Genomic DNA, 15,274 nt, shown 5'->3' on the forward strand with positions numbered 1-15,274 from the left:
ACAGTGTTATTCAATGACTACAGGCTGATGTAAATAAGTATTATTTTCTTTGTTTTCCATTTTCACGACTAAATTAAGAAGTTCAGAGGAAGGTTACGAAGCCGATTTGCACGAAAAGCTCGAAGCTGTACTGGTGTTTGTTCTGTTTATCTGGGATTGAATTAGCTTGTTTCTGTTTAATATTTCATTCGCCCTACTTTTACTGGAACTGATGAGAGCAGGCATTTGTATGTTGCTAAAAGGACAATTCTGATCAAACTAAGGCGTGCTTTGTTACCTTTCTGGCACAAGTCTCCTTGTCTCCAGTTGTGTGCTCCTGAATCAGGATTTATTAGCACTGATGTTGTGAGATTTGTTGTTTGCTGGCAGCCCTATAGTGTGAGATACACTCAGTGGCCACAATACTAGGTACCTCCTGTATCTAATAAAGTGGCCACTGGGTACATGTTCGTGGTCTTCTGCTGCTGTAGCCCATCCACTTCAAGGCTCGACATGTTGTGTGTTCAGAGATGCTCTCCTGCACACCACTGTTGTAACGTGTGGTTATTTGAGTTTCTTTCACCTTCCTGTCAGCTTGAACCGGTCTGGCCATTCTCCCCTGACCTCTCTCATTAACAAGGAGTTTTTGCCCACAAGATTGCCACTCACTAGAATTTTCTTTTGTTTTTCATACCATTCTCTGTAAACTCTAGGGAACATTGTGCATGAAAATTCCAGGAGATCAGCTGTTTCTGAGATACTCAAACCACCCTGTCTGGCACCAACAATCATTTCACAGTCAAAGCCACTTAGATCACATTTCTTACCTATTCTGTTGTTCGGTCTAAAAAAAAATCAACTGAACCTCCTGACCGTGTCTTCATGCTTTTATGCATTGAATCGCTGCCACATAATTTGCATTAACAAATAGTTGTACAGGTGTACCTAATAAAGCAGCCAATGAGTGTAGGCTAAAGTTTAAAAAAGGACAGAAAGAGGAATAGCGAGTTAGTATTCAACGGTCCATGTGCCATTCAGAAATCTTATGACCGAGGGAATTAAGCTGTTCCTAAAATGTTGAATGTGGGTCTTCAGGGTCCTGTACCTCCTCCCTGGTGGGAGTAATGAGAAGAGGGTGTGGCCAGGATGGTGAGGGTCTTTCATGATGGATTTTACGTTGAGGAATTACCTTTGGAAGATGTGCTTTGAAACTCGGGAGTGTTGTGCGCCTGATGGAGCTGGCGGAGTCTACGGCCCTCTGCAGCCTCGCATGATGCTGTGCATTGGGGCCTCCACACCAGTCAGAATGCTCTCCACCGTACGTCTGTAGAACTTTGTTATGGGGGATTCGTCATTTGGTTTCAGAGACATTTCACGTTGCCATTATCTCTTTGATTGTGTTGGAAAGTCGTTCCTGTGCGGTCAGAATTCGGTAGCACACTGGTTAAGTTACTGGACTCTTGACCTGGTGGTGTGAGTTCAAATCCCACTAGAGCAGCTCAGTATATGATTAAATGGATCTGGAGTTTTAAAAGAAGCACTGTTGTTATTAAAAATTCATCTTTCAGCCTTACCTATTGTGGAACTAGTACCCACTTGGATTCGTGGGCATTAAACGCTGACCTTTCTAATTATATTTGCATATTGGGGAATGTTTTAAACAAAATATCTGCACTCCAAAGCTCCAAGTACACAAGATCAGTCGTGTGATGCCGGAATAACTATTGAGGTAGGTTGGTCAGTACCCTGTCTCTGCCTCTCCTCATTCTAAAGTATATTGGCAGAGAATCCCACCAGTACACCGTGAGCAGGAGAAATACTCCAGCCTCTGTGAACGGGGCAACCTGGCCTTGGCTTTCGTTTTAATGTCATAGAGAGATGCAGCTTGGAAGCAGGTCCCACAGCCCACCAGCTGTACATACACATAGTGTAGAAGGTTGCTATAGGTTACAACGGGACATCTGACCAGTTGCAGAGCCTGGGTGCGAAGCGGCAGACGAAGTTCAACCTGGAAACGTGGAGTTATTCACTTAGGAAGGTCAAATCTGAAGGCAGAATATTGAGTTAATAGCAAGATTCTTAGCAGTGTGGAGGAACAGAAGGAGCTTGTGGGTCCACGTTCATAGATCCCTCAAAATGGCTTGCACTTAATAGGGTTGGCATTCATTATGTATTTTATTTATATTTATTTAAGAGATACATTGTGGAACAGGGCCTTCTGGTTCAGGGCCCAGTGCCCTGCCCATTTAACCCCAGCTTGGGCAGCAGGGTGGAGATACATCTTTACCGAAAGAGGTGTATGTCATTCCTTCCCTCCACTAACCTGCAGGTCACTCTGGGGCAAGGTGTAGCACTTGTTTAGCCCCCCACCCCACCCCCAATCAGGGTCACGTGAAGCCATGGGACGCTTGTATGAGCAGCTGGTGGATATCACAAGTGACCACTGACGCCAGGCAAACAATCTCTGAAGAGTATTGATAGCGGCTGGGGTCACCTGCCTTATAAGGACGCTTCCCAGACGAAAGCAATGGCAAGCCAAGAACCATCAGTCATGAGACCATGAGCACCTACATCATATGACGTGACACGTGATGACCATGATAGTCACGGGACAATTTACAATGGCCATTTAACCTACGAACCTCTGGGTGGAGATTTGTGAAGTTAGAGAGGACGTGCAGACTCCACACAGACAGCATGTGAGGTCAGGATTGAACGCTGGTCTCTGGCACTACCAGATGTACCATTGAACAGTGGGGTGGCATGGTACCATGTTATCCCCTTTGACTATGGTTTCTGTTGGGTGTTTGGGTGTCCTTCCACCCCAAAGACGTGCATTGTAAGTTATTTGTTATGTACCTGGCAAAATAATCGCAGGGAGAGGGAGAGAGAGAAGATGGCCTCCATGACCAAGTGGTAGATCAGTCTCAATGGCCTCCTCCTGCTTCTTCGTCTTATAGTTCCTCCCCATGCCTTGTTTGGAGCAGTCATTAGTGTTTGTCTGTTTCACAAGGCTAAGTTGCTAGCTTGACACTCAACCCAGCATGGGGGGAAAGCGCACAAGGAGCCAGCCGGATTTGAGCCTGTGGCCTCTCAACCTGAAGCCTGGTGCCGATGCCACTGCACCACCAACTGGCTAATATGTTTTATGGTCTTATGGAGATATGAGGGAGAATGGGACGTACAGCATTACACCATGGATTTAATGGGCAGAACAGCCTTCTTTATGTACCAATAAGGAATTATGTTATGTCCTCTTATTCGGGAGTCGTAACACACAAAATATTTCTGTCCATCTGACCTAGTAAATCCTGCAATCATGTGACCACCTTGATCATCCTTTAACCTTCTTTACCCCAGGAAATATACTTTAAGAAAGGTCTATGCAACTTGTTGTCAATGTCGATCCTTTCAGCCGCAGTTGTTATTCTTGGCCATTAAACAAGCTCTGGAGGAATTCAGCAGGTCAGGCAGCATCTGTAGAGGGAAATGGATAGTTGATGTTTCAGGTTGAGTCCCTTCATCTGAGCTGCGATTTCTTTCACAAATGCTGACCGATCCACTGAGTTCCAGCATCTGCAGCCACTGGGTATCTCCCCATCCTGTTCCTCCTGAGATCTGGTCACCAGTCTGCAGCTCAATGCTTCCAATAGAACAAGGCTGAAGATTAGCTTTATCTGTCAAACATACATCGAAACATAGAGTATGATGTGCCTTTTGCAACAACAATCAACGCAATCCAAGAATGTGCTGGGTGAGAGGCAGGTGTCACCATGCTTCCAACGCCAACATAGCATGCCAACAACTCATTCACCCTATGTGGGGGAAAACTGGAGCACCCGGGGAAAACTCATCTGGTCACAGGGAGAACGTGCAAACTCCTTACAGACAGTGGTGGGAATTGAGCCCTGACTGCTGGTGCTGTAATAGCATTGTGCTACCGTGCCTCCCAAGAAATGGACCCTCAAACACTGCCGTGCTTCCTGTGCCAAAGTAGCATGCCCACAGCTTACTACTCTTAACTAGACATCTTCGGAATGTGGGAGGGAACCAGAGCGCCTGGAGGAAATGCACGGGCAGAACATGCAAAATCCTTACAGACAGTGGTAGGAATTGAACCATGATCAGTGATCGCTGGGGCTGTAAAGTGGTTGTACTAACCACTGTTACTGTGGCGCCCCTAGCTTGCACTACCTATTGCTGTTGTGGTAAGACAGTTGAACTCATTAGGAACTATCACAAACCAGTTAGTGAGGAAATCACTTGTGAAAAGCACAACACCGATACGTCTCAGTGAAAATTATTTTGCATTCAGGGTGTCTCATCTGTCTCTACATGTGGACTCATTTGTCATGACTTACTCTCTGCGTCTGGTGTGTGGAACCTTGAAGCGTAATGCTCCAGAGGCAGCCTAAGCTCTCTTCCCTGGGTTCTAAATTTAGTCTGTCACAGATCTCTGCGCCCTTTCTGTGGTGTAATTTAAAATTTCTCATGTGACAATGCCTTAACCCAGTAGTGCCTGTTCTTTTTGTTTGAGGAGAATTAGTACATTCAGCCAGTCACCCAGAGAAGGAGGCAGTGAGAAGTATGTTCGATATACATCTGCCCTTCTCATGCACCTTAGGGTCATAGAACACTACAGCACAGAAACAGGCCCTTTGGCCCAGCTAGTCCATGCCAACCCATTAATCTGCCTAGTCCAATCAACCTGCACCTGGACGAAGCCTTCCATACCCCTCCCATCCATGTATCTATGCAGATTTCTGTTAAATTTGATAATAAATGTACTTTGAATCTTTGAAATTGACCCTGTATCCACCACGTGAGCTGGCAGCTTATTCCATACTCTTACCACCCTCTGAGTGAAGAAGTTCCCTTTAAACATTTAACCTTTTACCCTTAACCAGTGACCTCCAGTTCTAGTCTCCCACAACCTCAGTGGAAAAAGCCTACTTGCATTTGTCCTGTCTATACCCCTCATAATTTTGTATACATCTATCAAATCTGCCCTCAAACTTTACACTCTAGGGTAAAAAGACCTTCTAGTACAGTTAGTTGTTTTGACCCTCTGTTCTCACCATTTCAGAAAATGAGATGTGATATATTTAGGAGATGTTTCTGCTTGGCAGATAGTAAAGGAAAATCATAAAACAATACAGCACAGCACAGGCCCTTCAGCCCACAGTGTTGTGTTGGCCTTTTAACCTACTCCAAGACCAATCTAACTCTGTTCTCCTTTGTGGCCCTCCATTTTTCATTTATGTGACTATCTAAAAGTCTCTGAAGTATCTTCATCTGCCACCAGCACTGCAGCACCCCCCACTCTCTGTTAACAAAGAACTGCCACTGACATCCCCCTGGGCTTTCTTACAGTCACCTTAAAATTATGCCCTTTCAAACTGGCCGCTTCTGCACTAAGAAAAAGTCTCTGGCTGTCTACTCTATCAGTGCCTCTTATCATCTTATACACCTCTTCCCAGTCACCTCTCATCCTCCTTTGCATAGTGTAGTATAGTGGTTAGAATATTGCTATTTCAGCAACAGTTGTAGGATTGGGGTTGAAATCTTGCTGCTGTCTGTGAGAAGTTTGTATGTTCACTCTGTGGATTTCTTCCCACATTTTAAAGATGTGCGGGTTAGGGCATGCTACGTTGGTGCTGAAAGTAATGAGACACTTACAGGCTGCCTCCAGCACTTTCTTGGACTGTGGTTGTTGACGCAAATGCCATATTTCACTGTATGTTTCGGTACGTGTGACAAATAAGGCTGATCTTTATCATTTTTCAAAGAGGTTCACAGCAGAGTAATACAGAAGGAGAGGCAGAAATGAGAAAGCTAACCTCAGAAAGGTTAATGGGAAACTTTAGAGAGGGTCCAGAGGAGGTTTTCTTGGATGTTGTCTGGATTGGAGAGTGTGGGGGCTCTGCTCTTTGGAGTGAAGGATGAGGAAAGGCAATTTCATAGAGGTTACAAAATGACAAGGGGCATGGGTGGAATGGACAATCATAGACTTTTTCCCAGGGTGAGGAAACCTGATACCGAGGGACATAATTTAAAGGTGTTTGGAGGAAAATATAGAGGCAATGTCTGAGGTAAGGTTTTTTTACACAGAGAGTGATGGGTGTGTAGAACACACCGCCAGGGGTGGTGGTAGAGTGAGCTACATTAGTGGCATTAAAGAGACTCTTAGACAGGCACATGGATGATAGAAAAATGGAGGCTTATGTAGGAGGGAAGGGTTAGACTGATCTTAGAGTAGGTTAAAACATTGTGGCTATGCTGTGCTGTTGTATGGTCCATGTTTTACAAATAATATTCTATGGAAAGACCAGAGAGAAATAATTCTGCCTCATCTCAGGGTGACCTCTGATTTTCAAAGAGCAGTTCCTTGTTCCTGTTTCTTCCACAAGGGAAACATCCTCTTCACATGTACTGTAACATGACACTCAGCATCTTCATTCTAGTTAGTCCTTGCAGTTTTTCTTTAGCATATGCATGTTCCCTTCCATTCTGAGTTTTGTTAATGAATCTGCTTCAGCCTGCCAGTTGGTTAGTGCATGAAATGTGCACAAAAAATTTTCATCCGAACTCTTCCATGCCCTAGTTTCACTTGATGATCCCTCCTCTCTGTTACCCAGCCTCCCTGCCAGTGGGTCAGCTCCATCAAAACCCTTGCTGGTTTTGAGAGACCATCATGTGTTTGAGTAGCTGGATGCTGTTGCTTTTGTGTGATAGGACTAATTTGCTCAACTAGAAACACAAGAGATTCTGCAGATACTGGAAATCCAGCATAATACACACACACACACACAAAATAAGGAGAAAAAAGATGAAATATGGAGGTAAAATAGCTATTGATATAAAAAACACAAAAGTTTTTTTCAGATATGTGAAGAGTAAAAGAGAGGCAAATGTGCATATGGGATCATTGGAAAATAACATGGAGTGGTAGTAATGGAGGACAAAGAAAGGGTGGAGGAACTTTATAAGTATTTTGTGTCAGTCTTCACTGTGGAAAACACTAGCAGTATGCCAGAAATTCTAGAGTGACAGGGGCATAAATAAGTGTAGTTATTATCACTAAGGAGAAGGTGCTTGGGAAACTGAAGGGTGTGAAGGTAGATAAGTCACCTGAACCAGATGAACTATACTCCAGCATTCTGAAGGAGGTGGCTGAAAAGATTGTGGAGGCAGTGGTAATGATCTTTCAAGAATCACAAGATTCTAAATGATCCTGGGGACTGCAAAATTGTAAATGTTACTCCACTCTTTAAAACGGGAGGAAGGCAGAAGAAAGGAAGAAATAGGCCAGTCAGCCTGACTTCAGTGGTTGGGAAGATATTAGAGTACATTAATTATAACACAAAAGAGTCTGCAGATGCTGAAAATCTTCAGCAATACACACAAAATGTTGAGGGTCAGACAGCGTCTATGGAGAGGAACAAACGGTCAATATTTTGGGCCAAGGAAGGGGGCAAAAGCCAGAATGAGAAGGTGTGGGGAGGAGGGGGAGTACAAGCAGAGTGGGCATAGGTGAGGGGGTAGATAGGTGGGTGAGGAGAGTGGATGAAGCAGGAGATTGGGAGAGAACAGTTGGAAAAGGTAAAGGGCTGAAGAAGGAGGAATCCGAAAGGCGAAGATGGAGGAGTAACATCTGTGCTTTTGAGATTTTCCTTGACAATATTGAGCTGCAGTTTAAAGAGGAATTTTATCATTGAGTAATGTAAAATGAGCAGACTATGTCATTCAGATATTCAGTGAATTAGTACATTGTACATTTTCACAGGCCATTTGTTTCATCAAGACTGTGCAGACCATCGACCACCCATTTATTTTAATTCTACACTCTTATCCCACCTCCTCATAATCTCTCCACGCGATTTTCCCCCTCAACTGCCCGTGAGGAGCAATTCTCCACATGATTCTTTCCTCTCACCTGCATACTGGGGGCAACTCTCCATACAATTCTCCCCTCGACTGCACATTGGGGGCAACTTACATCTGCCAGTTAAACTACTAATGGCATCTTTGGGATGTGAGAGGAAGCTGGAAAGCCCGGGTTTGGGGGGGGGGGGGGGTGCGGAGATCATGCAGTTGAGGGGGAGGGTGCAAACTCCACACAGACAGCACAGGAGGTGGTGATCGAATGCAGGTCGCTGAAACTCTGAGGTGGCGATTCTACCCACTGCACCTCTGTAGCACTCTGGAAACTTTCCTCTTGCCCAAGTAAGATTAAACTTACGCTGGATGGTATGTCAGGAAGTACCCTAGTGGCCATTTTATTGGGTACCTCCTGTGGCCATTGAGTGTATGTTCCTAGCCCATCCACTTCAAGGTTCAATGTGTTTTGCATTCAGAGATGCTTTTTCTGCACAACACTATCATAGCGTGTGATTATTTAAGTTTCTAACACCTTCTTGTCAGTTTGAACCATTCTCCTCTGACCACCACTCTCATCAACAAGGCACTTTTGCCCACAGCACTGCCACTCCTTGGGATTTTCTTTTGTATTCACAGTCAAAGTCACGTGGATCATATTTCTTCCCCACTCTGATGCTTGGTCTGAACAACAACAGAACCTCTTGACCATGTCTGCATGCTTGTATGCATTGAGTTGCTGCCACATGATTAGATATTTGCATTAACAAGCAGATGTAACCAATGAAGTGATACTGAATGTGCGCTTTATAATTTCACCACTACTGCTTCCTTCTGCCCCTCAGTATTACTGTATGTACCGCTAAGGGGGAGAATTTGCCCCAGTGGATTCTGACTGTTCCATTTAATTCCCATTTAGGTGGAGCTGAGTTGCCCCAAGGAGATGGCCTGGAAAGTTAACATGTACCGAGGCTACCTGGCAATCTGCCACCCTGAAGAACAGCAGCTCAACTTCATCGAGCGTCTGATGGAGATGGCCAGTAGCCTTGCCATCCGGGAGTGGCGGAGACTCCCTCACATTGTGTCACACGTGCACACGCCATTGCTCCAGGTGAGAACTCCCTACAGTCAGCCGTGCAAGGTGTGAGAGTGTGTCAGTGAGGGAGAGAGAGAGGAACTGCCTACAACCAACTGTGTGAGTGGGGGGAAGATGCGTCAGAGAGAGAGGGTGTGTGTGCCAGAGAGAGCGAGAGAGAAAAATGTCCTACAGCCATTTGTGTGTGCAAATGCATGCATTTGTGTCAGTGAGAGAGGGAGAGAGAAAGAAACTCCCTACTGTTAGTTGTGAGTGTGTGTGTGTGTGAGTGTGTAGGCGGTGTAGTGGGAGAGAGAGTGAAAACTATTCCATTCTAAAATTTCTTCTTACCTGCCTATCACCTCCCCCTGGGTCCTCTCCTACATCCCTTTACCCATGGTCCACTCTCCATTTCTAACAGATTCCTTCCTCTTCAGCCCTTTATTTTTCCCAGCCACCTAGCTTCACCTACCACCTTCCAGCTATCCTCCTTCCCCCTCCCAACCCTACCTTTTGATTCTGGCATCTTCCCCCTTCCTTTCCAGTCCTGAAACACCAACTGTTCATTCATTTCCTGAGGTGCTTCCTGATCTGCTGAGTTCCTCCAGCGTTTTGTGTGTGTTCCATTCTAAGATGCTGTTTAACCTTCTCCGATAAACCAAATATTACCAACGTATTACTGTGGGATTTGAACGTGTCAATGTGCTTATCTGATTATTTTCATTTTTCTTTATTCCATCTCCCTCATCACTTCCTGGTATATTTATCACTGCCCTACCGTATCTTGTTCTTAGGAATTCTTTTCTCTCTCTGTGTTGAGCGGGTGATTTGCAAGGCAATGGAACGGAATTGTGGATACATAATAAATCAGAACAAAGAAACGGGCCATTTAGTTCCCATTTGGTAAAATCGTAGTTGATCTGTGACCAAACACTAAGTTTCCCCAACCTTCAATCTCAGATTTATCATTAACAGTTGACCCAGCATCAATTGATGCTTCTAAGGGGGAGTTTCAAGCTTCCTCTACCTTCGTTATGTGGAAGTGTTATTCCTAATTAGTCTTAGAAGGTCCTGATCTTAATTTTTGGACTGTGACCCTGAATAGCAGAATCTTTCAATCAGTTTATTATCTTCTGTCAGAAGCCTGGTGTCATGTAGTACTTCCTTCAAGCCTTACTGAGGTGACCTTCAGTTGCTGACCGGTAAAATATCACCCTAGGCCCCTTGTGCTCCAGTATTCTAGTTTTAAAGAGCAGTGTTCCTCTGACCTTAATTATTTTCTATTACGGTACATGACAATTGTAATGATTGCTGCACATGGACCTCCTTACTGTCTACCTATGCTGCACTTCCCTGTAACCGTAACGGTTTATTCAAGTTGAAGTTTATTGTCATCTTACTGTGCATATATACAACCAAACGAAACAACATTCCTTCAGACCATGGTACCCCCACAATATCACACGCAGCACATTAAGCAAAATGATACCACAGGTAACTTAATAAAATATAATTCAACATGCACGTAAACAGTAAACAGCTCACTGTCCTAGTGACGAGACCTCAGTGGTAGTAAAGTGCTATTGAAAGGCTGGAGGGCTTAGGATTAAAGACACTGAGTTGGGAAGGGTTTAGTCCCGGTTTGGAACCCCTGGTTTAGAGGGACGTGGGCAAATGGAGCCATCTTGGTTGGTACTGACCAGCCGTGCTGAAGGGCCACTTTTCATGATGAGCTTGTTTGTGATTAAGATTACCAATTAGGATTTGTAATGTGCGCTGTTGTTATTACCATGGATTCCCCTTCACCACCTGTGGTTTGATGCATTGCTTTGTTACCATCCAAGATTAATGCAATTTTGCTCGCCTTGCAGGCAGCTCAGCAAATCATCGAACTGCAGGAGGCAGCGCAAATAAATGCCGGTTTACAGCCCGCTAACTTGGGGAGGAACACTAGCTTGCACGACATGAAGACAGTGGTGAAGACTTGGAGAAATCGCCTGCCCATCGTGTCTGACGACCTTTCTCACTGGAGCAGCATCTTCATGTGGAGGCAGCATCACTATCAAGGTATTCCTCCTGATACGGAGTGGCACAGTAGTGTAGCGGTCAGTGAAACACATTACAGTGCCAGTGACCCAAGTTCAATTCCTGCCGCTGCCTGTAAGGAGTTTATATGTTCCTCCTGTGACTGCGTGGGTTTCCGGGGTGAAGGTGGTGCTCAGGTTTCTTCCACATTCCAAAGATGTATGGGTAAGTAGTTCAATTGGTCAATTGGGTGGCGCCACCCAATTTTGAGCCGAAAGAGCATGTCACCATGCTATATCTCTTAATAAAAATAAAAAAGTATTTTGGATCTTCTGAGGTAATTTGATTGAAGATTTATAAATAGTAAAGGGAGCAACAGAGCAGAACCGCTTCTGCTGGTTAGGAGGCTTGGAATGTATGGGCAGGGCCTTGTAGAAATTAAAATCCCATACTTTTAAGTCTTATACGCAGTAATGATTGAAATCCGGATCTTCTTCATAAATAAGGCTTAATATTTGATCGCAAGTTACCTGTGGATCGTGAGTTTGATAGATTTTTGTTAAAGGCGCTGAAGGAAATGGGGATCAGATAGTTGGGCCTCATTGTCAGGGCCACATGACTTCCTCCTGATGCAACAAGCTGACAAATTGAATGGGATTAATGCAGTAGGGCCTCATTCATAGTAAAAGTAGAAAATGCTGGAAATATTCAGCAGCCGGGAAGCAGAGATGATTAAAAATATAAACTTGTTTTTACTCTCCAAAGCTGTTGCCTGGCCTCCGGAGTATTTCCACAGTATTTCAGCTCTTCAGAATCTGCAGTATTTTGCTTTTGGGTCCTCAGTCATTTCTGTGTTTGCTGCACAGATGTACATGTGTGTGTGTGTGTGCAGAAAAGATTCAGATTTATGTATCACGCGTACATTGAAACATACAGTGAAATGTGTTGTTTGCGTTAACAACCAACACAACCTTAGGAGCAGTGAGGGGTAGCCTGCAACTGGCACCACACGTTCCAGCGTCAACATTGCACGCCTACAGTGTTCAGCAGAACAACACAAGCAACAACAACAATAACAGATCAAAACAAGCCTCTTTCCCATCCTCCCACCCAGCCACACACACTGACAGGTCTCCATTCCCAGGACAAGCCTGCACTGCAGTGAAGTGTGAGAATTTCAGTAACACAGGTGGTCTTCTATGTTCTGTTTCTCTGTCCTGTGGTACGGTCACTAACAATGTGAAAAGTAAACAGGACGGTTGCATGAACACTATTTGGTATTCACTTGTGTTAGTTCAGAGAGTGAAGTAAGCAAAATGCTTCAGGTAATTTATAAACACAAGAGATCAAACAGATGCTGGAAATCTTGAGCACAACAGTGGACAGCCAACATCTTTTCCCAGTGGCAAAATGGCGAAGACAAGGGGGATAATTTAAAAACGATTGGAGGGAAGTGTAGGAGGGGTGTAAAAAGTTGCATGGAACTTGCTGCCAGAGGGTGGTGGTAGAGGCAGATACATTGGGAACATTTAAGAGACTCTTAGACACATGGATGAAAGAAAAAAGGATGGCTATGTGATTGGTAAGGGTTAGGTTAATCTATGAGTAGGTTAAAAGATCTGCACAACATCTTGGGCCAAAGGACCTGTACCGTGATGTTAGGTTCTGCATTCCAGTATGCTGGAGAAACTCAGCAGGTCTGGCAGCATCTATGGAGGGGAATAAACAGTCGACATTTCAGACCGAGTCCCTTCATCAGGATGATGTTTTGGGTGGGGAATCTTTATAAGGGTGCATTACAGATTTAGGTAATTAATGAGTTTGGAGGTGGGGCAGAGAGAAACAAAGTTCCTCTACAACAACACACACAAAATGCTGGTGGAACGCAGCAGGCCAGGCAGCATCTATAGGGAGAAGCGCTGTCGACGTTTCGGGCCGAGACCCTTCGTTAGGACTAACTGAAAGGAAAGATTTGAAAATAGGAGGTGGAGGGGAAAATGCGAAATGATAGGAGAAGACCGGAGGGGGTGGGGTTAAGCTGAGAGCCAGAAAGGTGATTGGCAAAAGGGATACAGAGCTGGAGAAGGGACAGGATCATGGGACGGGAGGCCTAGGGAGAAAGAAGGGGGGGAAGGGAGCACCAGAGGGAGATGGAGAACAGGCAGAGTAATGGGCAGAGAGAGAAAGAAAAAAAAAGGGGAGGAGGGGCATTAACGGAAGTTAGAGAAGTCAATGTTCATGCCATCAGGTTGGAGGCTACCCAGTCGGTATATAAGGTGTTGTTCCTCCATCCTGAGTGTGCCTTCATCTTGACAGTAGAGGAGGCCATGGATAGACATATCAGAATAGGAATGGGACGTGGAATTAAATCTTTCCTTACTATCTTTCCTTTCAGTTAGTCCTGACGAAGGGTCTCGGCCTGAAACGTCAACAGTCCTTCTCCCTATAGATGCTGCCTGGCCTGCTGCATTCCACCAGCATTTTGTGTGTGTTGCTTGAATTTCCAGCATCTGCAGATTTCCTCGTGTTTGTCCTCTACAACAAGCACAGAATTCTGGAAGCCCTTTATCAAAGTTCCTCAGGGAAGGTTCAGAGTACTGGGGTGGGGGGAAGATTGGAGGGAGCCAGTGGTAACAATGATTAGGTTATAGAGAATTAAACGGAGAGTGGGAACCATGGCGTTTCACTGAGCTAGCATGTCTCAGTGGGTTGAAAGTCCTCAACATCAAGAGAAAATAATTAAGTCAAAGTTTGAAGTAAATTTATTATCAAAGTATATATATCACCATATACAACCCAGAGATTCATTTATTGTGGGCATACTCAATAAATCCAGTAACCATAATAGAATCTATGAAAGACCATATCAACCAGTGTGCAAAAGACAACAAACTGTGCAAATACAAAGTGAAAGAAAAAAAGGAAAAAATAATAATAAATAAATAAACAATAAATATTGAGGTGCCTCGTCCTTGAAAGTGAGTCAGTAGAGCCATAGTGCTGAGGGGGAATGGCTGGAAGCATCTCCTCCCTGCAAGGTAGGGTGGCAATGTGAAGAGTTCTCTTGACCCTATCGTAGAGTGGGCCGGGCTGGGAAAATGACTGAAATTGTCAAAAGTGAGTGATTATAGTTCTCATTTGAGTAAAACAATAACAGGTTTTGTAACACAGATGAGTCACAATCTAATTGAATGGTGAGATGAGATGTGGGAGTTGAAAGGTTGGCTCCTCCTGTTCCTTGGTGTGGCTACATAACCCCAGGTCGTTGAATCTGTCCACTAATTAAAAATGAGCTCATTCACCTTCTGACGAGGCTTTCCTTCTCCCAAACCCTTTACGTTGTCTGGGAGTGGCAGGTGGCTTTAACCTGCCCAGGAGCTGATGTGCAAAAACAAAGATCTGACTATTGAAGTAAGATGGGAGGAAGCACCTGATGTACCAGCGGAGTCTAGTGGCCTGTTCCTGCACTGTTGACACTCTGAGTTCAAGTCAAAATTATTTCCTGGCAGATTGTCTGTTTGTGAATGATTCAACTCAATGTGTTCACAGTGTTCATCCACTCCCTTCCTTACAGCCTGCTCATTCAGTTACCAGTACCACATAAATCAGAAGGCTTTGCTGTAATTCGTACATAATTTCAAAAATAAAAATAGGGTTGCAGCCTCATAATGCAAGTTGTTATTCGACTTAATTATGTGTCAGTCAGGGTCGACCATGGATGTTGCGTCCTGGCTGTCTAGATACACAAGCCAGGGCAGTTCAATATGGAGAGCAAGCTATTGCCCATGGAGCAAGCTCCCCCTCTCAGTGCATCTGATGAGGCTAAAGGAACAGCAGAGACCGATACAGTTTGGCACCAGCAGCGTCGCAGGAGTTGCCAGTCAGCATTGAAGTCAATGTAGAACTAACTTAGGGACTCCAACTCTGGAGTTTTCCCATGGGGTTTACTCCCGAAGCCCTCACCATGAGTTGGTATAGCCGCAAAGCAGCGGAGGTTTGAGATCAGAGTTTCTCTTCTTCTAGATGAGCTGCCAACCACGGCTGAAGAGCCCTATCTGCCTGAAGTGAATGGTTTTAAGGTGCCAGTAACCCACCTTTGCCCTTTCTCCTGTGAGTAGAAACAGTTCCGATTGGGCATAGTAGCTAGTTCACACGTGAAGGCCAAGAGCTGAACTTGGTAACCATGTCGTTGGGAGCATTTAATAGGTAGTGGGATCTTATCCCCATTACCAACACTGGCTATAACAACCTTAAGGAACCTTAAGAATCTAGCTTAATTAACAAAAGATTACCTCTAATGATATCTGATGTCAGAGT

The 15,274-nt window shown here is 44.6% G+C and overlaps 1 protein-coding gene across 1 annotated transcript in view; it reads left to right on the forward strand.

Moving 5' to 3' along the window:
• Positions 1-15,274, forward strand: part of trrap (transformation/transcription domain-associated protein) — a 305,269-nt gene that overhangs the window by 210,863 nt on the left and 79,132 nt on the right. Inside the window, exons 57-58 of the mRNA XM_073060184.1 lie at positions 8,777-8,968; positions 10,804-10,999. Of these exons, the coding sequence (XP_072916285.1) occupies positions 8,777-8,968; positions 10,804-10,999 (388 nt within the window). The remainder of the gene's footprint in view (positions 1-8,776; positions 8,969-10,803; positions 11,000-15,274) is intronic.

Source organism: Hemitrygon akajei, chromosome 11, assembly GCF_048418815.1.
Source record: "Hemitrygon akajei chromosome 11, sHemAka1.3, whole genome shotgun sequence".
Lineage (NCBI taxonomy): Eukaryota > Metazoa > Chordata > Chondrichthyes > Myliobatiformes > Dasyatidae > Hemitrygon > Hemitrygon akajei.